Below are 27,740 nucleotides of genomic sequence, written 5' to 3'. Positions count from 1 at the left end.
TTCCCATATGATCAAAAATAGTCAGCTTTGGGGGAAAAAAATAAGGTAACAGAGAACTAATGCAAAATGTACATAAATAAGTAGTTTTTGAACTGTACTAGATAAGTGGATAATTCAAAAGTGGACAGACATGATAATGACAATTGTACATTTGTTTAGAGTGCTTTTTATTTATTATGAAGTATTTTATAACTACATACATTTCAAATAGCATTACTGGCCATGTGTGCCTTCTCCTCTGCTGTAGGTTCTGAACCACTGTCTCCCCCTAGTGCATATAAGTGGGTATTACAACAAAACAAAAATCCCACATCTCAAGTCACAAGGAACAACCAGGACATAAAACAGACATTCAGTTAAATAAAAAAAGAAAGAAAGAAAGAAAGAAAGAAAGAAAGAAAGAAAGAAAGAAAGAAAGAAAGAAAAAGGCCTCAATGGTAAACACTTTTGTTTACTTTTAGCAACATGAATTATCTTCAGCACAGCAGAAATGTGCTCTTTTGTGAATAATTTTATCATAAAAAGATGCCACAATTACTGAATACATGTAAGTTAGTAGATTTTATTCATACAACATGAAGGTGTACTCTGGTAATACAGACAAAACGACACTCTCAGCACAAATGATTGTTTTCATACATACAGATTCAACTACCTGAGAGTGGATTAACTCCTCGATTTTTTTTTTTTTTTTTTTTTTTTTTGAGACTATTGTATGCTGTGGTAAATCCATGAAGAGATCATTACTTCTTGAGTCAGATGCTTGAAGACGTATTAGAGAAAATGAGTTATTAGGCAGTGGTTGTCGCTTACTGTGCTGTGGACTGAGAGTAGCTGTATACTGATTTTGCTTAAATGTGAGTAAACATCCAAGTTACACCGAACTACTTAATAACTTCAGTGCATTAAGCCTTTGATCATACTTTCATATTCGAAGTTATTAAGTTAATTTGAAGAAACGTCTTAAAGCAGCTCTTTGTGTTGGCTGACCTCCAACATGATCAAACAGGTTTTTCATTTTTTTGCGCCTGGGAAATGTGTGTGTCACTTATGTATGCTGTAGCTGCAGAGTGATGGAGAACGATGGCTACAAGTTGCTTTGGAGGAAAATGCTTACCCACGGAATGGCAAAGCTTTACTTTGGTAGAGGAATTTCACAGATATTGGACCGTCAACGTCCGAAACATTAAGGACACACTCAAAACCTAAATAGCAGAAAGTAAATAATGTCTCTAAAGTCAGACTCCTGCAAAAGTTGCTTGCATATTGAGACTATTTACAGATGTAACACGATCAGGATTTTTTTGTCGATGGGCAATCCTTCTAAGAACAAATTGAGAAACAGTGTCAAAAAAGTAATGAAATGTTTTCCATTAATAAAACATCATGTGACTGAAAAACTGAGGGAACAATGCTGAGGCAGCTCCTCTGCTGTCATTATCCATGAGGGTTGCCAAAAAACCTGTCCAGTGTATTGCTGACTTTAAATCCATAACTTGAGGTTCAGATTCAAATAAATCAAACAGAAAACTTTTCAGAGATTTAAAAAAGAATCCTACTTTTCTGAAGTTGTAACTACTGAAAAATTGTTACACAACTCAGCAGATAGAGAAAAGGAAAATTCTTATTCAATGAGCATATAAGCTATCACTTATGAAATCATTCTGTATGTACAGTACATAAATAAAATCAACAGACTTCACAACTTCATTAAGGTCATGTATTCATATTATATACTTTATGCAATTAATATTCTTTAGTCATCTATCAAATGAACGACAACTCCAGTTGAGGTATTATTTAATCCTGTTAGTGGGCGGGCTCTTGGTCTCATTTCCAATGCTGCCACTAGTCCTGGCGCCCATCCATTTTTACTGACGCAAAACCCAGTGATGACAATGCAATGCTTTCTGCCCACATACTTGACCCACATTATATTAGAGCAAACCAATCAAATGCCTGACGCAGTGCTGACACAGTATCCAGAAAGGTAACGTTTGGGACACAGGAACTGACACTGACAAAAACAGCTGTTTGCTACAAATCTCCAAAGACCAAGTCTGGCTTATGCTAGAAGTATTCAATGTTGTCTTCTGCCATCTGGATACAGTTAGTTTCAACCTTTGCTGGGGCCCCGAGAGGTAAAATAATCAGGGTAAGTGTTAAAATAAATGCTCCCAGGCTTTGCAGAGCTGTCAGGGGGTCCAGGGTGGTAATGGAAGCACCTTTAAAGCTTCAGAGCAGCTAGGAGGTCTGATGATATTCAACAGAGCTGCAGAGGAGAATCATCTGACTCCTGCCTTGATGTCTGATGATTTAAGATTTCTCTTCCAGGGTGGAGGGATCTGGGGTAATCACAAAAACCAAACACATCACTTTAAACACTTGATCTTTGATCAGTGTCATTCATAAATTAATCTCCATGTTGAGATGTGTGCACTTGCGTGTGCACTTGCTGAAAAGGAAAACCAGCTATTTTATAAATATTTGTAAATTTTGGGCATCACAAGTTTTATATTTTTGCCATATAGCTTAAAAAAAGATATGACATGACATTTGGTAGAGGGCAACACTTTGATCAAAAATTTTGCAATACTGTGGTTTATGGGGGTCAAGCTGCACAATAAAAAAAAACTGTCCCTTGTTTCTTTTGTGTTCTTGCGCTGTAGTCAGGGAAAAAGCTGAACTGCAGCAAGAGAGCACTTGCACACAGAGAAAAAAGAAATTCAGACTGGAGTCTGGATTTTGGATTTCTGTTATGTACATTAGAGTATTGTACAGACAAAGATGGACAGAGGTGCAGACGTTTCAGTCCATGAAGGACTTTCCTCAGTGCAAACAGAGCGATACATAATGAGACACCCTGTTACTCACAAAGGTGCACCCAGTCAGTGATCTAGGGCTTGACTGAACAGTCATGAGGCCAGTTACATTACAAAGACATTAGGATAACATAATGCCATAGCACCAACACATTCTCATACACATACTGTTATATATACACACAGATGTTAGTTTTTATACTAGAAATGAGGCAAACTGGTATCGAAAGACAATTAAACTGAGTCACAGAAAACAGGTTGTATGTAATTCTTCATTTAAGCCACTACGGGTGCAGCAATTTAAGACAGATGTATCTACATTCACTCTGGAGTAGAATTTGATCTGAATTTCCTCCACTAAAAATCTTGCAGTACTATGAGTGTATCCATCCTGTTATTTCATGAATGTGCTAATCAATACGCCTGCTATGTGTGTGTGTGTGTGTGTGTGTTACCGGTGGGGGTACTGAGGGCTCTAGATGTCGTCCTAGGAATGACAGCAGTCGTCTCCATATCAGCCCACTGCCCAAGAACATGATGCCTGTCACCAGCCAGAAAACACGCGGGTCCTGGTGATACACACAAACAAACAACCACACATACATCTGTGGGTATACACACTAACAGAAGTCAGCACACACAGCTATACCGGCAGACATGAATGCATACATGTAAGGCAAATGCACTCAAGGAGGCACAAGACACTGGAAGACACACACATCCACAAAACAGCACTCAAGATCACACTGAACAGAAATAAAACTAAAACGGACAACTTTGTATTTTAGCTACCATTCTGTTTGCTTTTAGTAGACACAACACAGGTAAACACACACACACACACACACACACACACACACATATATATATATACATTCTTGAGCTGTCTGAGGGTGCCATGTGCCCTTTGTGTAAATGCAAATCTAGTCAGAGCCACTGGAAAACGTCATTGGCCCCGTAGTTGACATCAGACTCCTGATCTGGGCTCGACAGACTGTTCACAGGAAGCGAAACTGACTCACCTCCTCAAAGGACGACTCCAGATTCATTCCAAAGGCCACACCCATCAGACCAAATAAGGACAGGGAGAAGGTTCCCATAGTCAGCTGCAGATTCAGACGCATCATCACGTTACGGTGACTAGAGGATGGAGAAAAAATACAATGATATAAGAGATGCATGATATAATGTCATTCCACAAGGACTTTCAATGTGTCTTTTAGGGAACAACTTAAATAATTTAGGTACCAGTGTTGTGCAAATTAAATTAATTATTAGTTACATTTATGAGTTACTTCTCTCACAAGTAACTGAATTACTTTATCAATTACTGCGTAGAGAGGAAAAGAGAAGTATTTAGTTACCAGGGAAAGTGAGTACATGAAAAGGGTCAGTGTCCTTTGTTCACACACATATATAACACACACCTGCATGTATAATATGTATGTATGTGTACCTGTCCAGATTGATAAAGATGACGCTCTCAGAGTCGTCTATCAGTCCTTTGAGTTCTCTGGTCTCGTTGCCCAGCTCTTCAGCCTGCATGGAGCAGTTTACAAACACTATCAGAGCAGCTGAAAAGATTACATGCATGACAAGAGTGACTTTGTTATGTGCTTGGTTTGCATTCGGTGTCAGCAGACATGCTCAGTCAGCAAGAGTCAGCATCTTATTTACTGGTCAAATGCATTACATATAAGAGGTTTTTTTTTTTTTTTTAAAGAGAGATGTATCAATGCTTTAGATGGTGCAACAAGGACAAGGACACATTAAATGCCATTGATGTTGCCACCGCTGATGCCATTTAGAAACTATGTCACATTATTTTAGTGATGTAGTTTCCGTTCGCTGGCAAAAGGCTGGACATTATCATGCTCTACATTTTTAAGTAAAGTCATTTTTATTTCTATAGCACATTTCATGAAAAGTCAGCTTTGCACACAAAATTTAAAACAATAAGGGGAAGAAACATTCGAATATTTGAAGAAACAGTAAAATGGTTTCAGATCTGATTGCCAACTGAGATTTTTTTTTTTTTTTTTAATTAACAGCACTACCTGCATGTAATAATTCTCCAACAGGAGCTCCATCTCCTCAGCATGGTCAATACCCAGACTGCTCTCCTCACTATAAAGGCAGACAGGCAGACATAAAGACACATGAATATGCAAGAATGAAATGGCTGATCACCTAAACTTTATCAGATTTATTCTCAAACATTTTGATTTAAAACGCAACATATTTTCAGGCATTCTTTTCTGATAATAACTAAACATGTAGGTGCACTTAACTAGTTAAGAAAGACTACAAACGTCAACTGAAATGTTACCATCTCAAAACCTCTACTGCTGTTAAACCTTGTTTAGTTAACACATAGTGTCAGTGCTTGTTTTTTTGTTTTGTCTAGGTGCATGAAAAACAAACAAGACAAATGTATGTGTGTGTGTGTGTGTGTGTGTGTGTGTGTGTGTGTGTGTGTGTGACATACAAAACTCTTGGGTCTGTCCACTTGGTGAGACAGAGTTCTTCAATGATCTCTTCCTCATCCAGAATCTTCCACAGGGAATCCTTAAACACTTTTATGTCCGTCTCCAACTCTGACAAACTGACAGACAGAAAGAGACAGAAAGATCTTCAACAAAACAAAATCCTTGAACGCTCTACTTTCAAGTCTGTATCTAAGTCCGATTGAGACCTAAAGACAGAGATGCATTCCCATGGTCACAGAAACATCAAGTAACTTTTTGATGCTAAAAACATTAAAGATGACTCCTAAATTCTTAGACGCTACGGTTGATAAGGGTTAAAGGACCAGGAGATAGCTGGAGATCTATTCAAAATTTCAAGCCAAAATAAAGGAGATTCTAGGCTGAAAAGTTGTGGCCATGAAGGTAACATACATAAAGAAAACAATATCGATCCAATGTTGTTTTTTCACTGCCACCTTTGGCTGCGCAGAGCTGAACCGTGCTGCGCTAATTTGCATTTCCATTACCAGTTAAAGCGTACTAAGTTGTGCTGAGCTGCGGCCTCAAGTGGGCTGGAGCGGCATCACAGGGCTTAGTCATCATTCATTGGTCAGAGAGAAACTGAACAGCTCTGAAACAAAGCTGCTGGCAACCCAGGAAGTCGCTACAGCGTCAACCGTGAAAGTTGGACCGTAGCTGATAATCTAACCACATAAAATATTTTTTTCTTAGTTGCACTAATATTGTTTATGTGAAGCAGCCATTTCGAATCCCAGCCAGCACACGTGTATGGAAAAAGGCCTCTGGAGCTGAAGCCTCGAGGCACACCATACGTGATTCATGAGGCAGAGGACACAATTTCACTTATAGGGACAGAGGAAAAGGAAAGAGGAAGAGGAAGAGGAAAAGAGGAAACCAGAAAGAGGAAACCAGTCCAGTCCTAGAGACAGCGACCCAGTTCCTCAAATCCATCAGAATTACAGGCATTTGTGTCTTACTTTATATAAGTATGTGCGTATGTGTGCGTGTGTGTGTGTGTGTGTGTGTGTGTGTGTGTGTGTGTGTGTGTGTCTGTTACCTCTTACTGTTCTGTAGCAGTACATGTAGTTTGCTTCTATCAGCAGAAAGGAGTTTAGGATCCACTAGGGACTCTAAGGTGTCAACTATTACTGGATGGACTTCACTCAGCCGGGCTTGGAGAGTGTTCACCTATCGACAAACATGCATGAAGAAACATATAAAAAAGGCACACACACACACACACACACACACACACACACACACACACACACACACACACACACACAGCAAACAAATCACTGTCTAAACATACCCTGTGCTGCAGGATGGCCTCCAGTGCTCTGAACTCAAAGGGCAGAGAGTGAGACTGTGATGCCAGCTGCGGGGCGAGCTCCAGCACCAGCCAACGCTCCAAACCCAAACCGCGGAAATCCAACACCAAAAGGCACTGGGGGGTCACTATGGCTTTCAAAGACTGGGGACAGAGAAGAGAGAGGGAGAGAGGGTCTGGGGTCATGCGGTTCTGACTGTGTTTTCTATTGAGGAACAGCTCCAGCAGTCTGAACTTTGATCCATAATACGGGATCAATTATACGCTTATGCCATTTACCTACATCTTCATCCACATTCTCAGGTTATGTATCAAAGACCTCGTAAAGATGCTCTATCAAATTACATTCTTAAAAATTTTAAAGGAAAAAAAAGTGCCTTCAATTTTAAACCAAACTGAGTGTCTAATAATCGATTCATGACTTTTTATTTTTTTTATTATTCAAGTTTGATTTTGACATTTTGCTATCCTCATGTAATGGGAATGCATGACATGTGTGTATGTGCATGCATGACTGCATACATGCACATGGCTGACTTTGATCTGTAAATAATAGCAGAAGCAGGCACAATTCCAGTTGTGAGTTAAGGACAATGATCCAGACGGATGCAACCTTCTGTGCTTGTTTTAGTGTTTGTTTTTGTCAAAAATATGCGCACTAATCAGGAAAGCTACATTGATTCTGGTTCAGTAGAAGTTCAGGTCAGGTTAATATTAGACTGAAGTTTGTCTGTATGTCACAGACTTGACTCTGCACAAGCAGTTAGCACAGAGAGCAGCAGCATCAACAAGTAAGGATTCAATACATAACACCAGATTCAGGTAATGTACTGGTTCTCACCTTTTTTTTTTGCTCGATTTATTTTTTTACTTTTTTAACTTTTCTTTTTTATTTCCTGCTGCTCTCATTGCCTTACGCTTTAATGCTTAAAATGATGACTGACTTAACTAGCTTGATAAACATCCTCCTACTGCTACACAGTCACTGCAGGATGGCGGTGAAGCTGCTCTGTGTTTGCCTGCTGCTGGGTCTACTGTGTTGCAGCTGGGCCGAGGAATACACTTGTGTCCGGTCTGGCTTCAGCTGCAGCCAGTGCATCCAGGCTGACCCGGCGTGTGCTTGGTGCACCGACCCCGAGGCTAAAATTCACTGTAATACCCGGGAGGCGCTAGAGGAAGCAAACTGTAGCCAAAGACACATCTATCACCCTCAGGGTGGTGTGCAGGTTGTCAGGAATGACAGCAGGTAGGTCAGCCTTGTTTAAAGACTTTTAAACGTCACTATTCAAAACTACAATGTACTAGGAGGGGCTGCAACAGAGATTTCTCATGGTTGATATGCTGTAGAGTGGCCAACTCAAGACAAGTTAAACTCCAAAAAACTATTTATATCAGAGATTGCAGAACATCATATAGGATCCTAATATTTCAATTATTACATTATTATTGCTGATGATTGCTGAATCTCTACAGAACTGAGCAGAGTGAGGCCAAGACTATCTTCCTCCAGCCGCAGGAGCTGAGGCTGAGTTTGAGGCCTGGTGTGGGTCAGTCCTTCCCTCTAACCATCACCCTGGCTAATGACCAGCCCGTCACAGAGCTGGTCTTGGACACCAGTCCTCTGCCACAGGGGGTTAACATTACATTCAACAGCACTGCTTCTGGAAACCCCCTCATCATACAGGTATGCATACATAACAGTGACATGGGGTACTCCCAGTATGTAAACCAGCACCAGCATGCCAGTGAAATCCAAGTAGTGGGAGCACAGGGTCCATACATTTTGGCCTGAGTGTGGCATTAGAGGAAAGGTCGACTCATGAGATCACTAAAGCTGACAGGTTCTCCTTCTAAGGAGCATGAATGTATTCACAAAATTTCATGGTAATCTGCTAGATAGATGTTTGACATTTTAGCCAGAAGATGGCAGTGGAGGAAAGGTGATGATGAAATCAAAATTGATAGGGTTCCTTATCTGGGAAGCATGAGTAAACATCCAATAATCAAATCAATAATATCATCAACACAATGACCCCTAATCACTGTAGGTGAATGTGGAAGCAGCCAAGTGTCTCAAAGACAGTACTGGATCCTGGCCCGTTCAAATCACACCCAGAGGCTTCGCACTGAGTTTGGAGCTACAGCTGACTTTGCAGTGTGAGTATGTTTTTTTTTTTTTTTTTCAAGCCAGGTATTTGGACCATAAAGTCTGTTTGCAGCCTTACTATTGGAGTAGTGAGCTTCAGCTGCCATCAGTGTAATATGTTATATCTGATACTTCAAATACAGTAGCAGAATGAGAAAAGGATGGACATTTATCAACAAATAATAAGCATCTTGCAAAAGGTGCCATATGTATTGAGTTAGCCTTTCTAACCAATTTCCACCCAGGTCAGTGTGACTGCATGAAAGACCGTGTGGAAAACAGCCCTGCCTGCACACGCCATGGGACTCTGACGTGTGGAAAGTGTATGTGCAATGAGCCTTACATTGGACGCCAATGCGAGGTGAACCTTGATTCAAGTAAATTTTTAATTCCGGATGACGAGCATTCTTGTCGCTCTGGCCCCAATGCCCCATTGTGCAGCAACCGTGGAGACTGTATACTAGGAACATGCGACTGTTACAAGCGAGAAAATCCAGCAGAAAGGTTCAGCGGACGGTACTGCGAGTGCACCAACTTTGACTGTCCACGTGCCATGAACAGGTATGCGACAATTATTAGGAAACAATTTGGATTACAGCCTCTTATTTCCACTTTTATTGTGGAATTATATTAGACAGTGACAAAATCTAAAACTGTTCTCAGATGGCTCTGTTGCTGTCCACTGATTCTTGAGAATTTGGATAAATCATGTCCCACTAAGAAAAATGCTATTTCTGCTGGAAAATTACAACATTTTAATGAATAAAAAGAATCAAGGGCATAATCAGGGGGTCCTTTGTAAGGCATTTGTAAGGTTCTTTCATAGGTTTATTTTTAATTTGTATTAATTTAATGATTATATGTTGGCCCATGGCCTACAAAACCAGTTATCCTCGGATAGGAGATAATCATTTCAACTTGATTAAAACAACAAAAAGTAATAATTTCATTGAATAATATCTTTACCACATGAAAGAGTACATCATAATATGTATTAAAAACTACAAACGATGGGTTTTGAACAATATTTACTATTATTTTGTGGTTGCTCAAAATGTGTCCAAGATATTCGTCACCACCGTCAGATATTTATTTAAAAAATAATAATAAAAAAACTACAAGGTCAATTACATTCCTGAGGATCCCTTTTCAAACCTTCAGCTCTACTGCATGCTTCAAGACCGCTCAGGCTCCTGGAAGTTTTCTATTTTCTCTTAAATCTCTTCATATTTCTGGACACTGCTACTGTCACAACCATAAATTGTCAACACCGTCACTTCTGTATAAAAAATATTAGATTAGATTATGGAATAAATGTATACTTTTTAAGGAGAGGTCTGATGCAGGTAGCAACAGGGTGAAAACAAGCTGGCTAATGTGAACAACTCATGCTCATCATGTGAAAGAGCAGGTTTTTGTCACCACCGTCAGGTTTTCTGTCTGACAGTGATGACTGAAGTCTGAAAAATGCTTATAACAGTGCTCAGGATTGTTATTTTTTGTACCAAATAGATAAATAAAGTTGTTAAGCAAGAAGCCATTGACTTGAGTGGTATAAATTTTGGAAATGTATGTTGTAATGAGGCCACTGTCACCACCGTCAGAGGCAGTTATATTGGTTTTAAATGAATATGCTTACGATATGTTTCTTTGGGGCTGTTGAATTATTAAAGTAATAGTCTCTTTAATACAAAAATATGTTTTTCAAATTAAAAAAAAAAACATTACGGTGACGGTGTTGACAAAAACAAAATAGCCTAATAACTGGAAAAAACTATTTTATGAAAAAAATGCAAAATGAGGAGGTTGCACCGGTACATTGCTGAACAGCCAAGACCTTGGCCTATAATGATATACCTTCAGATTTTGTAATTTAACTCACTTTTTTTTTTTCAAAATGAAAACCTGTTTTATCCAAATTCCCAAGAATCAGTCTGTCAACAAGCCCATCATGCCTTACCTAAGTGGTACTCAAAGTTTTTTCAGTAATGAACCCACTTTGAAATAGATCCAACTGGATACTGACGATATTTTGTTGGCCATGTTTTTGCTTTTTTTTTTTTTTTTTTTTTTTTTTTTACTTCTTTTTGTTCACAGCTGTATTGCTGCCATGTTTCAACCACAAATCCATTTTTCTTGATTCTTTTTCCCAGTCATAGTGAGCAAATGTCCTTGCTCGATGACAGCAGCAGGTTGAAACCACAAACGCACACATCTGACACCTTTGGGAAACCCGAAGGCAAAACTCAATATAAACTGTGGTTTATCACACTTACATTTACGTGTTTTGTTGAACTCATTATAGCACAAGCAAATTATTTTAGGAATTATGCATGACTGATATTTTTTGATTACCTCTTTTTGTTTTTGTTTTTTTTTAAATGGTTTCACTTATTCAAGTATTTTTAGTTTCTGTCTAACAGCACTTACTGTGTGTTTAAGTATATTAATCATAGATATGGCAGAACTGTCTTTAAACAGGATAACAATTTTATGTAACAGACTATGTGGAGGCCACGGGTTGTGTGAGTGCGGGCAGTGTATTTGTGATGCCGGCTGGACGGGTACAGACTGCAGCTGCTCCTTGGAAACTGCTTCCTGCATGGCAACCAACCAGCAGCTGTGTAACGGGCATGGGACCTGTGACTGTGGCCGCTGTAGATGTATGCTGCCATTTATGGGCCCAACCTGTGAGATCTGCCCTACTTGTCCAGGGACTTGTGCCCTGAACAAAGACTGTGTTGAGTGTCACGCATTCGGGAGAGGGAGCAAGAAAGACAGGTGAGAATGTGTTGGTTTTACCTCAAGGAGTTACCTAAGGAGAGGTAATATGATGTGGTATGGCAGCTGAAATAGCTCGAAGGTTTTTCAAATGTTTTCTGCACAGAGAGCTGCACAAAGAATGTAAAAATCTATAAGCAGATGAACCTGCAGAGAATAACATATAAAAGTAAATTAAATCAATTCTGGAAAAACAAAGCATGGATAATTTTTCTAGGTCATAATGGGAGAACACATGTCAAATTCTGTTAATGTATGGACATTAATGCTAACAATAGATAGTTGATCATTATTACATACATTATTTTGTCTCGTTTTGCCTTAACTATCCATTTCCAGCTGACAAGAGTGTTCATACCTCTTCCTGCACTCTCTTGTTTTGCTTTCTCAGGTGCGAGTGCGACTACAACATAACAATGGTGGACACCAGAAACGATCTGCCTAGTGGTTACCAGCAGAATACTGTCCACTGTAAAGAGAGGGACCAAGATGATTGCTGGTTCTATTTCACCATCTCCGAAACGCCCTCCGGAAAACATTTGACGGTGGTGCGGGCCAAGGACTGTCCTCCTCAGTTCAGCTGGGGGAAGTGACCAGCCAGCGGAGGAGGTGCAGTGAAAGCGTGACTGAGCCAGGCCTTTTCACTGCTCTGTGACCATCACATTTTATCTTGCTGTTTTTCCTTCTCTAACTTCCTAGAAATGACATATTCACTATTTTATAGAAAAGCATGAAATCACGGGGCTAAGTGGGGAAATTCTACCAATCCCCTGTGAAAAGATGCACTGAGGCTGACGCTGAACATGAAGTGTGTATGCGAGAGAAAGAGAGTGTACCTCCATCCGTATTATAATGCAGTTGTTTCTAGCAGTGAGGCTGGTGCTGTGCTGAAAGCGCAGGTCTCTGGCTTGAAGACTTAGCTCCTGGCACAGTTCAGTTTTCTTCTTCTCTGTGTTACACCCCAAAACAACAACAAAACAACAAAAACAACAACATTCAACTGCTGATGTGTCAGTTATAAAAGAGGATTTACGAAATAAAATGAATTAATGATCTGAACAGTGTATGCTTTTTTCGTAGTGTGAAAAAGATACCGAACACTTGCTGCATCGGTCTCAACAACAAACTCTCTCCTCCTGCTCTTCATGAAAACTCAGAGGAACTTTTGCTTTTGCTCACAGCTTCAGACAGACACAATTTAATATTCCAGAACCAGACCAATTTAACGTTAAGCTGATAAAACCAATGGTTGATTGATAGACTGATATTCCAGCACTTACCAAATGATGTCACATTTCCTTCTGTGTCAAACTTCATCTGGGAGCGAAAAGACAAAACATGGGTGAACGAAAACAATCAATACTGAATACAAAAGGCCAAGTGGTGGCTTGTGACAGCACTGCAGCTAATGGGTTATTAATATCAATATCAAGAACTTTTTCACATTGGAAATCTGAAATCACAAGTTACCAGAGCCCTACATGATATTTAACAAATACTTCCTGATGTATTCTGACCAGCAGAAAACCGAACCCTGATTCATTTTATAACAATACGGATTGTAGAAATTCTTAGCATGCAAGCAAGTTGTAACCAGCACATGTTTGGTATTTCTGCTTTATATACTGCTAAAAGCATTAATGATCAAAATGATAAGCAATTAAATTTCTGGTAACTGATGAATCTTTTCAGCACCAGCCAGTGACCTCCAAGATGACCTGTAAGTTAACTTGGTGTATGTCTTACCACAACAAAAGTGGGAACCACACTGGAGAGGGAGGCCTCTGTCACTCTGGTGCGGATGAAAGACACTGTGCAAAGAAAAGGCAGAGCTGTATCACAGAAGGACAAACTGCTTTACATGTAAGGCGAGACATGACGCTGGACACAGAAACCTCACAGCGGACAGCTGGCACAGCTCGTGCTCAGTCTCAGCTACAGAGAGAGGAGGCGAGAAAAAAGGGACTAAGCCTAGTGCACTGAAAAACTCAAGTTTTAGCACAGAAAAAATGTTCTTCTTCAACCTCATCTATCTGGAAAATGTAAATGGAGCACATTGTGCTCCGTAATTGTTTAGGGAGCAGCACAGCACATTGTTTTTGGCTTGACATTCATTTTTAGGAAAAATGACTGCACAACTATCCTATTAAAAGAGCTGACTAGTAACTTCAGAGTGAGGATATTTTCATCCTTATTAGACCTTGTTTGAAAACTATAGCCCTTTATATTAAGGATACCCTGATTTCAGGATGCTGAAAGTATTTGGACAAATTATGGGTACATTCCATATTCAAAGTAGTACAATGTAAAAATATGATAATAGATGATAAATTGATGATTAATCACAGTTAGTCAATATGGAAATGGAATAGAAAGAGCAGAATATGCCATAATGGAAGCCTTGAGCTTGACAATAACCTTTCAGTATAGACAGAAAGATTTTTTTCACCAGCTGTTTACAGCATACAACTACAAACCCACACTCTTACCATGCCCCCACTTTGTGGCTCCTTGAAGCAGGCTTTCCTTCCTCACCGCAGAAGACTGACTTTGTACTAGTTGACATCTAAAGGCAGGGGACATCTGACTGCAGCAGCCAGCTGTTCTGACATGACTGTAGCTCTTGCTGTGCCATGCCAGTGGGACTGTATAGCTAAATGGGCACAACACTGTATCAGCGCTGCTCGGGGTGGGGGTTCGATTCCCAGCCATGCTGGATCTGTATGGACTTGCAACACTAGCAAGGCGCTTTGGGTAAAAGCATCCACCAAACGGCAGGTATGTCTTACTGCAGTTCACACAGCCGTCAGGAAGCACCCTGCTCAGCCTCACCTCCAGAGCCTGAGCCCACACACCGGCACAAAACACAGTCTTCACACAGGCTACCATTGTGGGTTTGGAGGGCTGACAGTCACCACTGCTGCTGTGATGCGATCAGGGGAACGCAAAACAGCTGGAGATGATGCTGGGGGTACATATTGGTCTCCATCTGAAACTGATCTAAAGGGAACAGGTGGGATACAAAGGCTGAAAATCTGTAACAACCTGAAGCAGCCTCTTTAAAGTGCCAAACACCCGCTCTACTTCAGCCGGCAAGGTAAAACAGTCAGAGCTCAGGGACAGGACGGCAGGTCAGGCAGCTGAAAAACAGGATTTTTTACTTTTACCTACGACAATGTTTTCCTCCAACTGTTGAGCTACGCACTGCACGCCAACACGTCGCCTGGCGTTATGTATCTACTTGCACAACACTGTCAACACAGCTTCGCAGTGCAGCATGTTACCCGGTGCGCTGCTAGCATCCTCAGACAACCTGCACCATTACTGACCATGTCACACTGACAGGCGTCCGTGTAAATAAGAGACGATGTTACAGCCGCCAGCTACACGCGTCTCACTGCACACTGCCGTAAAACACCACGCAACGCCGCGTTTTACTCTGTAAACACAGAAACTACTAGCAACTGGAGGACAGGGGCAAGAGCACTGAGCTTGACCACAATGCACCGCGGCGAGGTAGACTCACCGCCAAAGATCGTCTATTTACTGGCAGAGTGCTTACCATTGTGTGTGTGTGTGTGTGTGTGTGTGTGTGTGTGTGTGTGTGTGTGTGTGTGTGTGTGTGTGTGTGTGTGTGTGTGTGTGTGTGTGTGATCTATTTTCCACTCAGGTATAAAATAGTGTACACGAGTACAACTGCTATTCTTTTAAAGGGGCATTATGAAAATTTGCTGAGAGTTGACTGAAGTGAGGACCATATAGACTCAACTGACAAATGTGGAATAACTAAAAAAAAAATAAAAAATAAAAAAATTGGACTAGTAAGAATAATCTACATGTGTCTCATTGTCAAGCCAATTCAGTGATATTAGTCACATTTTTTCCCACACTTATCCCACATGTTTTGCCAGTTGAGTCTAAACAGTCCTCACGTCTCTTGACCATTTAGTGAACAAATTGAAATGGAATAATCTGATGCTGAAGATCTTACTCTCCAAATTTTGCAGTAATGCCAGCTCAGCCTCTCAGAGGAGAATCTGAACTGCATTTTTTTTTTTTTTTCCAAGGCACTTACATCTGTATTTTCTCATCGGATTTCGCTTTCACAAGGGGCAATAACGCCCTGCTCAGAGTGAGAGCTCTTCCCGATGTTATCCCCCTCTCTTGGACATGCTCGCGTCACACAGGAGCGAAACAAAAATTAAAATATGAAACGTTAAGTAATACTAATTTGCTTTTAATGGAGGCATAGTGCATAATCGGGTTGAAGAATAAATTATATGATTAAATAATAATAACAATAATCTCATGTAAAGGACCACTGTGCACAAAGCTTTAGTCGTCAGCATCAGCATCCTCCCTCTGGATGCAGATCAGGTCTGGACCGGAAGGATGCTTTTGCAGGGGAAATAAAGGAGCTTTATTGTGTTAACATCCTCAATCTCAGCAAAGCCTCTCACACGCTCTCTATTTAACTTTGATTTTGTATTTTAGATTATCCTCATATCAAAAAAGCTGCTCTCCAACCAAGATTGCGTCGGATTTTTTTTTTTTTTTCGGTGCTGACAGTTGCAGGTACATCCTCATCACTTCTGGCCATGTTCCCGTCGTGTTACTCTAAAGCCGGGGACAGCGGAGGGAAGAGGACCTCCATCACCAAGATCCTGGTCGGGGTGTTTGTGGTGTACATGCTGCACACCGCCTGGCTGCTGTACGGCTTCCTCAACACCAAGCCATGCGACAGAGGGAGAGGGGAGCTCTGCATCTCCTCCTACCTGGCAGCCAGACCCAGGCTGCAGGTTAGTGCGCACACAAGCCATGGCGCGTTCCCCGTGCGTGCGTGTGTGTATCATAAACATTTTTATTGGCAGATATGAGATGAGGATCAGACTGTGATTTATGGCTGACAGCTAAGTGTGTAGCTTTTGTATTAATTTATGGTTTAAGAACAGAAGACATCTACAGAATACATCTATTTAATAAACAAACAAACATAAAATACTTAACAGTTTTAATTTAACATGGAAAATACATCAATCACAATAAATACTAATCTGCTCTTTGAGCTTGATTTTAAATGTCGCCCTTAGCCTGTAGTCTGCTTGGTGAAAAACCCTAAAAACACAGCAAATAATACACTTTGCATGGCATTTAGTCAATAAATTCATAGAGATACATTTTATCCACATCATGCTTTATGCTTTACTGGCTCCATACAGCCAACATGCGTGCCTTGAAAATGCTAAGTCGCATCAGCTGTTACTTGTGACATTCAATAAACAATGAAAATTATTCAGAGTTTCCAGTTTCCATGTCTCATATGCCATATTGCCTTCCTCACAGGCATTGAGAGCTTGAGGTTCAATAATGGAATAGGCTGCAGGCTCATTAAAATTTGCAGTATCTATTTTACCTCTATTTGACTGTATATCAGTTGAATCTAGACTGTATGTTTTGTGTCTGCAATTCTCTTTTGCTCTCTTCTCCTGTCTTTTCCAGCTGAGTGTGTTCACATGCCTGGTGCCAGAACACAGTCAACTCAACCTCATTATGAAAATAGACCCGTTTGACTCACACTCCACATTTGAAAGGTGTGTTTGACATCGAGACATCCAACCCCAATAACCAAATGCCAGTCAAGTAATCATCTTGTGCCTTAAGCCTTAATTGTACTCTGTCATATACAATAAGGTTCAATGTCAGTAGGCCTCCATTTTCAAACATGGTGCTTCAAATATAATGATTTAATGATTTACTGTAAAAACAATAGCCTGTAAAAACTTTTTCTAATTACACAATAAAAATAACCAGATCAGTTGAAACATGAATGTTTGAAAGGAGCAGAAGATCTTCATTAGACTCCTGTGGGTGAGATTAAAGATAAAGCTCTCTGAAGTACACATTTTCATTTTAAAAAAAAATCATGAAATCATTTTCATTTTTTAAATGGGTCAGCCAGTGATCTCAGCTGTTGCATGAGGGCATCCAGCAGTCTTACTTAATCATCCAATCGGTTGGTAGCTTCTGTGTACACCTCCTAAGTGTATGCACAGCAGCTGTGATTGGTCAAAAAGTACCAAAAATAAAGGTTGAAATATCACTGGCCCAATGAGCTCAGACAGCTACATCCGTCCCCTGAATGACACCACTTAAACAATCATGCAGCTTAAAAGTGAATTAATGAAGACAACAGTGTGTGTATTTAGTAATTGATTCATCATCATCATCATCATCATTATCATCACATAGTTCTGTCTGTGTCTTTTCACCTTTTTGTCCCTTTTACCCCTCTCTCTCTCTCTCTCTCTCTCTCTCTCTCTCTCTCTCTCTCTCTCTCTCTCTTTCTCTCTCTCTCCCTATAGGCAGGTGAATGTCTCCCTGCCAGAGGAGACTCGTGCTAATGGCAGTCTGTATGCAGTTGTGTACATTCATAAAGCCGGAGTTTCACCTCTGGAGGACAGCAGGGAGGTTCACTATGCAGCTCAGATCACTACTCACATCACTCCCAGGCACACAGACATGCAGAAGGTGATTTTAAAAACAAACAAACAAAAAAAAGACCAATAAGTTTCTGTATTTTATCTGTGAATTAAATCCACTTGCTGCTGCAAACCTGTGAAGAGTGGAACCCCAGGGACATTAAATGTTTTTTTCGAGTTTCTTTCAGAAGCGCATCTCTGGATCACAGAATCCTGTGGCCCACTGGAGACCCCGGCTGTCAATCACCATGATGTCAGAGGACTTCACCTTCAGCAAGGCGGGGCTTCCCAGTGATGTGCGGCGCTATATGAGAGTGTAAGTCACGTAAAGTCCCAGTGATCCCAGAAGTCCCTGAGAGGGTTGTAGGAGGTTCTTAGTTGTGCTCTGGCCTCTGGTGCACTCATCATAAAACTGCTTTTATTTCTGTTTTATTTCTGTACTGTACTAGACCATACTAGACTCCTGCTGACAGTACAAAGTATATATATGGATCTATGGGTGAGTGGTTTGGCCAGCTATGTTTTAACAAGGGTATTAAATGTATAACTGGTGGTCACACTCATATTTATTCTATCATATGTCTATGCATATTCTCATTTGTCCAGGTCATAGGCATCTCGATGAAATTGAATCAGATCAACTGGACATAGTTATATGTCTTAGAAGACATTTCACCCCTTATCCAAGTGGCCTTATCAGTTCATATTGTTCATTAGACTAGACTGGCAAGTCTAGCTGAATGGTGGGGAGCTCAGGTTGAGGACTCTATTCATATGTTAAATAAATAAATCCCCCGTAAAAACCTTTCAAAAAATACTGGCCATTGATTTTTCAGAAATCACACACTGCTGCAGGGATACTGCACTGTGGAAATCACATCATCAAAAACATACGTATGAAAAATTCAACAGCTCTCTCCAAAAACAGTGACACAGATATCTGACATAATCCACACTCCTTGGGGAGATAGATCTTCAGTGGGAACTTCTTCCTGCCAAAGAACACTGGTAAATCTCTCTATCTGCTCCAAATTCATACCCACTGGGGACAGATAGATATAGTTTTCTATGCAGATGGGAAAATTGCACTAGGGTTAGGTTGAAAAATATACATTTTTGTTTTGTGGATGAACTGTTCCTTTAACATTGTCTTGTAATCTCATTGTAATTCCACCAGGCTGAAAATGAGAAAGTGTCAACTTGCCTTTTAATATAAAGCTATGCGTCTGTCTGTCTGTCTGTCTGTTTGTCTGTCTGTCTGTCTGTTTGTCTGTCTGTCTGTCTGTCTGTCTGTCCTTGAAGCTCTCAGGAAGGCAGACAGATGACCTACCTCCCTCTGCTGCTGGTTGATGAGCTGAGCTTCAGAGTGAGAGATCTCATGGTAGGACACATTAAACAATCTAGTCTCATGTGTAACATAATGGGCTCTAGTTTCGCAGACCTGGCGAGGCGCGGGCGCAGCGCAGCTGCGCTGCGCCACCTGGGTGTGGCCAAGTGGATTTTGCAAGTTTGGCACGCCGTGCGCCTTGGCGCATCTAGTGCGCCGTTCCTCCTACCGGCGCAAGGGAGGAGAGAAGGCGTGGTGTGGGTTTGACACAGCCGATTCACTTTAAAGCAATCAAATGAGCCCCTGTCCTCGCCTTTAAAATGCGCTGCGCGAAGGCGTAGTGGTAGTCTACACATTTGACATGGATGAAGAGAGCAGCCGCATCACACACGCACTGAGGCCAGTCTTGGATGCTGCAATGTTGCTGGAGCTACCTGCCATCCATCTGTCCACCCATCCATCTAACCACCCATCCATCCATCCATGCATCTATCCTTAAATTCCTGAGTCCCCTGTCTTTCCATTACCTGCCTGCCTCGCATCTCTTTTTTTCCAGCTCTGTCACCGTCTGTTAAAGTTATTGATTTTTACGAGCAAATAAAAATTTTACTGTGAAGCCCCCATTTTTAATGAATGTTTTTACCTCAAAGGATAATCCTCGCCATATTCATATAAATAGCCTACATGTTTGTTTTGCAACTTTCGACTCCATCACTTACTGATGCAACAACACACTAGAGATTAAAACAAAATCCGGTTCATGGAAGCTTTTACATTCGCTGTTCTAAACGCCCAGTGTCTGGCAAGGAACCTATGCATTTTACATTTTCGATATGTGTGGAATCAGGGTTTCATTCATTCATTCATCTTCTAAACCACTTATCCTCACTAGGGTCGCGGGGGGGTGGTGGAGCCTATCCCAGCGCTCATAGGGCGAAGGCAAGGAAACACCCTGGACAGGTCGCCAGTCCATCGCAGGGCAAATCAGGGTTTCCGTTAGAAAAAATTGGCACCGGACAACGTGACCGTCAGGTTTTCAATTTACCGGACAAATGTTTGAAATTCCGGTCAAATATTATCTGAATTTACTGAGCTTAAAATTATATGCAGGCTATATAAGAATGATATCAAGGCATGTCAATTTATAGCGTAATCTTTTTATTGAAAAGCAGGCTGTATCAAATTAAGTTAGTGCCGTCAATTGACTCACGTGCGTAACGTCTAAAATAAATAAATAAATATTGCACAAGCCTGTGCTCTTTTAACATGAACGTTGCATACAATTGCAACTACAATTTGCAAACAAAAAAACGGGCTCATATCATTTTAATAACGCGGCGTGCTGCCAACTTGAAATCAAATAGATGCAATAAAAACTTAATTCAGCAGCTGAATTAAAATCAAAAGTCTCAAGTGTCTCTCCGCAACTTGCAATGCGCATCAGTCTTGTGACCTTGTTCTGCCCCAGGCGACTTTGCTGCGCTGTTTTGATCCGGTTCTGCAGAGAAAAAAAACCCTCTCTCTCCCTCTGGTACACCGGAGACAGGGATCACGCAGTCTATTTTTTTTTTTTAATTACAAATAAAATTACGTGGAAATTGACTGTTTTAATAAAATTCAAATTGTGAATATTTTCACCGGACATTTAAAAATTACCGGACTTTGGCAGATTTTACCAGTCATAGTCCGGTGATTACCGGATAACGAAAACCCAGAGTGGAATATTTAAATATATATGGAAGAAAAACTGTGTAGTTAACAGGAGCAGCTCCAGACACCATAACTGGAAAAAAGACATCACTGTACTGGACACATTGTTTGACTGACAGGTGATCAGGTTGGGTTTCCATTACGCTGCCAAACGGTGCCAATCTCCTTTGATCTGACATCAGTTGTGACGGCACAGTCGATATGGAGATACGTTTATGTGCTGACTGAGATAGTAGCATTGAATAGTGGTTTCTGTGGGTATTTATTGCATTGTTAATGTGTCTGACAATCTGGAAACCTGCCTGTGAGGTTGTGGTGACGTGTGCGCACTGCCCGCCTGTCAGCCAAACTTCCACTGCGCCAGCCCCGCTGCGCCTTGCGCCGAAAGTAGACGTGGTTTCAGGAGGCGAGCTTTTGGCGCACCTCGGCGAAGCCTTTTGGCACGAAACTGTCACTGCGCCAAGCTGAATCTGTCGACACCTCCCCCTGCTGCGCCGCCACTCCCATCTCGGCGCAGATCCGTCTGCGAAACTTGGAAACCGTTCGCCTCGCGCGTTGCGCTGGTCGAAACTAGCTCTGCGCAGGGTGCGCCTCACTGCGCCACCCTGCGCTGCGCCGGGAAACTAGAGCCCAATGAATCTATCTATCTATCTATCTATCTATCTATCTATCTATCTATCTATCTGCCTGTCATGTTGTCATGTGTTTACAGGAGATCAGCAGCAGCACCTTGCAGCTCCCTCTGAGTGTGTCCTACGAGGGGATCTCACTGAGGAGATTCAGATTCTGGGTCCACCTGCAGGATGTTGTTTATTCCCTGAGACAGTTTGGTGAGACAAGATCATGACAATTTAGTGAGTCATTGGATATTAACTGTGGGAATTCAGGGAGTTATAGCTTAGTGAGATATTGCAGTAAGGTATCTCATTAAAGGGTTCACGGGCTGTCTGTGGGATGTGATCTACTCTCTGTGACAGCTTGGTGTAATAAGAAGGCAAAGTATGAGTTAAAGAGTCCTGCATAAATTTATGACTATCATTATTGTAATGTGAAGATACAGAGCAGAGACACTCAGGGTACAGCCTGTGGACCAGATTGAGTCATATATATTTTATTCATAAGATGCTATTAATAAAGCAGATTCACAATGGGCTTTACAGAGAAACAAATGACAGAAATACACATAGCCATTTCACAAAGAAAAAAAAAAAGGGGGGGGGGGGAGGGGGTCATTTCACAAATTTGGGGTTTGTGAAGTGGTGTTTGGTATTTTAAAACCTAAATATGTGGTATCTATTTGTTGCAATTTGCTTTTGGGAATTTTTTTGTCCCTCCATGCCACAAGTCTGTGCAGCTGTGGGGCATAGAAGAAACCAAACTAAAGCAATCGATGCTGCTTCTTTGTGTGTATTTAGGCTTCTCGGAGGAGAACATCGATGAGATTAAAGAGACTCTGGTGGGCTCCAACCTCTACGTGCTGATACTCACTGCACTCATCACAGCTCTACATGTAAGATTCACTATCACATATTACACAGTCATGTAGACTGAGATTAAGATATGACTTCAAAAAAAATTTCAGCTTCAGTCAACAATAGTCTTTTTTTTTCTTTTTTTTTCAAATCTGTTTATTGAGTTTTGTATGCTTTCTTTACAGCTCATCTGTGAGTTCCTGGCTCTTAAAAATGACATCAGCTCCTGGAGAAAAAAGAAGAGCATGGTGGGAATGTCCAGGAAGCTGGGTGAGGAAATGTTGTCAAATTACATAACACTTATTGATCTATGCTGTCGCGCGCACACACACACACACACACACACACACACACACACACACACACACACACACAATCATGAACATCCACATTTTTCATTATTTGCTGGAAATGCAATCCAATGCAGTATAGCAGCGACTGGAGGATGCTTTCATGGCAGAGTGCAGTCTCCCAATGACAAAGGATAATTATGACAAAGATAGTAATTATAATGGTATCAAACTGGGTTCGATGATGAAGGCCTATATCAAGATGCCAGGCCTGAGGAGGTAGATATTGTATTATATAATACCCAGCATGTCATTAATCCATATGGCACACAGGTGGTAGAAAGGCATGTGGTATTTCTAAATGATTTCCACTTCTGAGAGTTGGAGGATAAATGTTTTGGAGGAGAAACTCTATTTCTCTTTCTCTACAGCTTGACGTGGCTACAGGTCCTGCTCCTGCCAAAAATAATAGCATCCATGTTGAACATTCAAAGTAAACCCTCTTACAAAAACTTACTGCCACTTTTCAAAAGATCGGATTTAAACCACTGAACTGCGAAAATCTGTCCCACTGACATATGATTGACTGCTGTGGGCCTAAAGAACATGATTAGTAAAGCACATCACTGTAATTTGGTCTCTTTGGAGATAAAGCACTTTTCCAATGCAGCATAAAAACTCTGTGAGTTTGTGCTGTACTGTTCATTAATGATCTCTCTAATGATCTCTCTTTCTGTCTGTTTCTAGTTCTGTGGCGCTGCCTCAGCACTCTGCTGATTTTCCTCCATCTGCTGGAGGAGACCAGTCTGCTGGTGCTGGTTCCTGTAGGGCTGGGAGCGAGCGTGGAGGCAAGTACCATGACCTGGCTCTTAGATACAACTTATGATGTATAGAACTATTAATTAATTGCACTAATGCATCGTTGATAAATTCTGCTGATTTCAATGTATTGTTCTGGTGAAAAAAGACTCCACACAGAAACGTTTTTGTGTGGAAAATGAACGCATGAATGAATGATCTGCAAAAAAAAAAAAAAAAATGCAATGAATCTCTTTGAGTTAAACTGGAATTTTTATGAAATGTTCTGAATTGAATCTTCCCTGATTAAAAAAAGACCTAATGTTGTGCTAATATAACATAATATTATGAAATGCATTTTCTAATAAATAATTTTTAACTAGTTCTCTTGTCTAAATTTTTTCCTTTTGTTGAAGGGAAAGGCTAGTTTTACCACACTGCATGCATTTATTGGATATGGAATTTTTGTCTGAAATTAAATGATTTTTGTAGTTTACAAACTAGAATCAAATTGAATTGCTAAAAAACAAACAAACAAACAAAAAAATCATCCTTCAGTTGAATCGCCGCGCTAGTGAATTATGAATCAAACTGAATCTGTTAAGCCAAAGATTTTCACCTCTGCTTAAGACTGATATTGTGTGGGTTGACCCTCTACCCTGTCTCCCCTCCAGGTGTGGAAGGTGTTTAAGGTGTTTAAGATCCAGGTGCAATGGAAAAGCTCCAAGTCTCTCATTCACGTGAGTGCAGTGCATTTACACAGAGGCCAATGGAAAGATTACCATCCATGCATCATCTGTGTGGAATGATACAACCTCATCGTGGGGGCAAATAATGATAATAATAATAATAAATAAACAGAGAAATCAGTGTGTAGTTGTATTGCAGCTGCTAAGTGCCATGCTCAGAGGCACTACTGCTGTTTTTTGTTAGGCATTATTCATTCACTCTATATCCAGGGATTTGAGCTTTTGTGCCATGCTCAGAGGCACTACTGCTGTTTTTTGTTAGGCATTATTCATTCACTCTATATCCAGGGATTTGAGCTTTTGTGTCCAATTTATATCTATATTTTTTGACTTCACTAATGTAGACGCTTCCATCTTGCAGGTTAACAAGCTGGATGAAGAAGAAAGGAGGACAGTGGAGTATGATGCACAGGTATGCTCCTAACTGTATTTCCCTCCTTGTGAAGCATTTTAGATGTTTATTTATGCCCTAAGGATTTTTTTCCCTAAATTGTGTGTGTGATGATCACTCCAGGCTTCCAGATACCTGTCCTACTTGGTCTATCCTCTATGTATCAGTGGTGCTATTTTCTCCCTGGCCTACTTGCGCTACAAGAGGTGAGCCAGATCCTCATGATTGACACATATTTTGATTGTAATCTTCATTTTTATAAGTCATCTATTCAGTGTCACTGTTTAGCTATAATCCCAGTACAGCCTTATCTTTGATTATATCCAGGTAGCATGGACTCTACCTGCAAAAGCATTTGGGGTAGTCAGATCCATATCAGATCTGAATGTGTCCTTGGGGTGTGTTTACTCATTCTTTTAAATGATGATGAAACGTTTGTCTGTTTTAATGGAAGAAACATTAACTAATACATATGCAGCAGGTTACAGATCTAATAGCGATACTGATTATGTGCTTGTGACCTATTTGATGCTATGTTATGTTGTGTTGACAGTTATTATTCCTGGCTGATCAACAGTTTGGTGTCTGGTGAGTTTATTTGTATCTGCTTCCATGAAAGAAACTTATTTACCTGATTCAGCAGCTCATCTGTTCATTTGACAGCACAGCTCTGCAATGTACTGAAGCAAAGGCCCATTAATGTTCCTTGTAAAATTAAAGGGAATCATTTATAATAGCCCATTATGATTTGTGTCACTTGCAGTATAACTCTTCCCTCATCTTCTGTCAGGTGTCTATGCTTTCGGCTTCCTGTCTATGGCCCCACAGCTCTACATCAACCACAAGGTGTGTCCTCTTGATAAATACCAAACTATCTCCTTGTAATCCAGACTGAAGTTGAATAATTTAAACTTTATAAATGATGCATTGTCCCCTTCATTGTCTTTGATTTGTTTTCCTGTGTCCTGCACACACCATCTCTCTCTTTCTTTCCTCCCCTCTCTTTCTATCAGTTGAAGTCTGTGAGCCACCTGCAGGGGACCGTGTTGATGTACAGGGTGAGTACTATTGACCTGTTGACACCAGAACAAATACCAAAACAGTCCCAAAGTAGTTCAGCCCCAGGATCAGAATCAGATTTGCTGGCTACTTAAACATAATACACCAAGTAGCAACATAATAAGGAACCATTTTAATCTCAGAGTGATTGGTATTGTAATTCTTTCTCCCACTGCTCTCCATCCTTGCCCATGTTCTCCTCCTCCTCCTCCTCCTCCTCCCTCCTCTCTCTCCACCAGGGAGTGAACACCCTTGTCTCAGATCTGTGCTCCTGTGCCTCCTTTTTCTCCTCGTCTGGATCCTTCTCTTCCTCCCATCAGCTCTCCTGTTTCCGAGATGAGCTCTTCTTCCTCCTCTACCTCTACCAGCGCAGGTAGGACACCCCACACCGCTTCCACACAACATTACAAAAGACGCACATACACACTGAATTCATTGCAGCTACTTTGCTGGATTTACCTCTTGCAGCGCCAGGCACCTCACAGCACACTGACACACACCTCATAACACTACTTCAAGTTATACGTAATGAATCGAAGAGCATGATCCTTCATAGATTAAGGGAGTTTGTGGCTTTAGGCCCCGTGAAATCCAACCAAAACCATTTTATATAATTTTATTATGTGTAACTGCCTCCCATTCTACAAATGTGTAGATGTATATATTCTCAGTTACTTAGTGAAATGATGAAAAATATGTTTTAATTTCATGTGGTATTTTCAACAGGGGCTATGCCACCAGGGCCAGGAGACGAGAACCTGGGAGCCACAGCAAGAAACTTAAGACTCAGTGAGAAGACAAAGGAATTAGGCCCAATTATTTTAGGAAAAAAAAATACACTGACATGAAAAAAAAAATAGAGGGAAATGAATCAACCTTGAGGAGGAACATGGAAGACAAATGAATGAGTGAACAAATGAATGAATAATCAGCACTGCACTAATGAATGAACGGAGATCTTCAGTTTAGATTCTCACTGGCACAAAAACAGCTGATGTATGAAGTGCAGCAACACCGGCTAAGAGCTGATCCAAGACCTGCACCGACAACAATGTGATGTAGTTGAGCTGAGCTGCTTCTCACTTATTCCTGTTGTGCACCCATGATGCTTCTGCTTTTTGCTTGGCGTTGATGAATCTTCCCTCTAGCGCTCTAGTGTTCACCTGCAGAGGTTTTATTCACTTATTTAGATATGCTTTCCACTTAAGATGTTATGCAGGATTGCCATGCCTTCATGTCCTTTTAAGAGTAACTAAACCTCATGCCTAAAGCTAGAGTGACCTCTAGCTGTGAGAAACAGGGTGCGTGGTGTCACCTAGTGTACTCTATGGGTGATGACCAGGCACGCTACTTTCCACCATTAGAGGTCAGGCCTCAGTGTTTTGCATTTGGGGTTTAGTTACTCCTTAATGATTATATATTTGCAGTATTTCATGACCAGGAGGATGTGTTTCTGTTTGGCTCTGGTCAGTATGCACCCTTGGGAGAGTTTTATCCATGCTTACAGAACCATGACATGAAATATAACAGGAGAACCATTTGTTGCAACTGGACTGATCTTTATGATTAAAGTGTTGCCTGACTGAATCATTTTTTGGACTTGTTTTATCCTCATATGGCTGTCTTAACACAGATAAACCCATTTTGATTTTGATCAGGGCTTCCCGGGCCTTTGCATGATTGGCACTATATCAGGTTTTGCCCAACACAAAAAATCATATAAGTGTGCACATTTTTACGCTTCTACCACAATGTGACCCCTTTTTGAGCTATTCTATCTAGAGGTTTTGGAGTGTGTTTAAGGTACTATTAAAACAAAAAGCTAGTCACATTTTCACTCAGCTACAGATAGGGCCTATCAGTGCATTTCAATATGTTTTTAATTTTTCTAACTATT

The 27,740-nt window shown here is 40.8% G+C and overlaps 2 protein-coding genes across 3 annotated transcripts; one reads left to right on the top strand and one right to left on the bottom strand.

The window, feature by feature from the left end:
- Positions 1-645: 645 nt before the first annotated feature.
- mrs2 (magnesium transporter MRS2) lies at positions 646-15,064 on the bottom strand. Of its 2 annotated transcripts, none has more exons than XM_030072914.1 (13): positions 14,736-15,064; positions 14,058-14,568; positions 13,315-13,379; positions 12,849-12,885; positions 12,405-12,517; positions 6,624-6,785; positions 6,369-6,499; positions 5,311-5,427; positions 4,880-4,949; positions 4,279-4,361; positions 3,845-3,962; positions 3,278-3,391; positions 646-2,345 (listed from the first exon to the last, which is right to left on the bottom strand). In XM_030072914.1, the coding sequence occupies exons 2-13, from the start codon at positions 14,455-14,457 to the stop codon at positions 2,286-2,288; spliced, it is 1,470 nt and encodes a 489-aa protein (XP_029928774.1). In that variant the 5' UTR covers positions 14,458-14,568; positions 14,736-15,064; the 3' UTR covers positions 646-2,285. The 2 variants fall into 2 exon arrangements, with proteins under 2 accessions (XP_029928774.1, XP_029928775.1); XM_030072915.1 differs by having other exon boundaries at positions 14,898-15,064.
- A 924-nt stretch (positions 15,065-15,988) lies between these two features.
- Positions 15,989-27,416, top strand: LOC115373852 (cleft lip and palate transmembrane protein 1-like protein). Its single transcript, XM_030072448.1, has 17 exons — positions 15,989-16,367; positions 17,068-17,159; positions 17,931-18,096; positions 18,236-18,363; positions 19,350-19,428; positions 21,797-21,914; positions 22,500-22,594; positions 22,742-22,826; positions 23,594-23,694; positions 24,319-24,384; positions 24,755-24,805; positions 24,908-24,990; positions 25,338-25,372; positions 25,575-25,630; positions 25,798-25,842; positions 26,083-26,216; positions 26,570-27,416. Exons 1-17 carry the CDS (start codon positions 16,167-16,169, stop codon positions 26,634-26,636), a joined length of 1,602 nt encoding a protein of 533 aa, XP_029928308.1. The 5' UTR covers positions 15,989-16,166; the 3' UTR covers positions 26,637-27,416.
- Positions 27,417-27,740: the final 324 nt, after the last annotated feature.

This window comes from Myripristis murdjan, chromosome 16 (genome assembly GCF_902150065.1).
Source record: "Myripristis murdjan chromosome 16, fMyrMur1.1, whole genome shotgun sequence".
Taxonomy (NCBI): domain Eukaryota; kingdom Metazoa; phylum Chordata; class Actinopteri; order Holocentriformes; family Holocentridae; genus Myripristis; species Myripristis murdjan.
This window is presented reverse-complemented; position numbering and strand designations above follow the sequence as displayed.

What these genes read in the sequence shown, in the direction of transcription:
- LOC115373852 (XM_030072448.1), top strand. Translation starts at nt 16,167, where the DNA reads ATGTTCCCGTCGTGTTACTCTAAAGCCGGGGACAGCGGAGGGAAGAGG. An exon ending in CAGTGGAGTATGATGCACAG is followed by an intron (nt 24,806 to 24,907) that starts GTATGCTCCTAA and finishes TGATCACTCCAG; the next exon opens with GCTTCCAGATACCTGTCCTA. An exon ending in GATCAACAGTTTGGTGTCTG is followed by an intron (nt 25,373 to 25,574) that starts GTGAGTTTATTT and finishes ATCTTCTGTCAG; the next exon opens with GTGTCTATGCTTTCGGCTTC.
- mrs2 (XM_030072914.1), bottom strand. Translation starts at nt 14,457, where the DNA reads ATGGTAGCCTGTGTGAAGACTGTGTTTTGTGCCGGTGTGTGGGCTCAG. An exon ending in TGGACAGACCCAAGAGTTTT is followed by an intron (nt 4,950 to 5,310) that starts GTATGTCACACA and finishes CTGCCTTTATAG; the next exon opens with TGAGGAGAGCAGTCTGGGTA. An exon ending in AGCCCTCAGTACCCCCACCG is followed by an intron (nt 2,346 to 3,277) that starts GTAACACACACA and finishes TGATTACCCCAG; the next exon opens with ATCCCTCCACCCTGGAAGAG.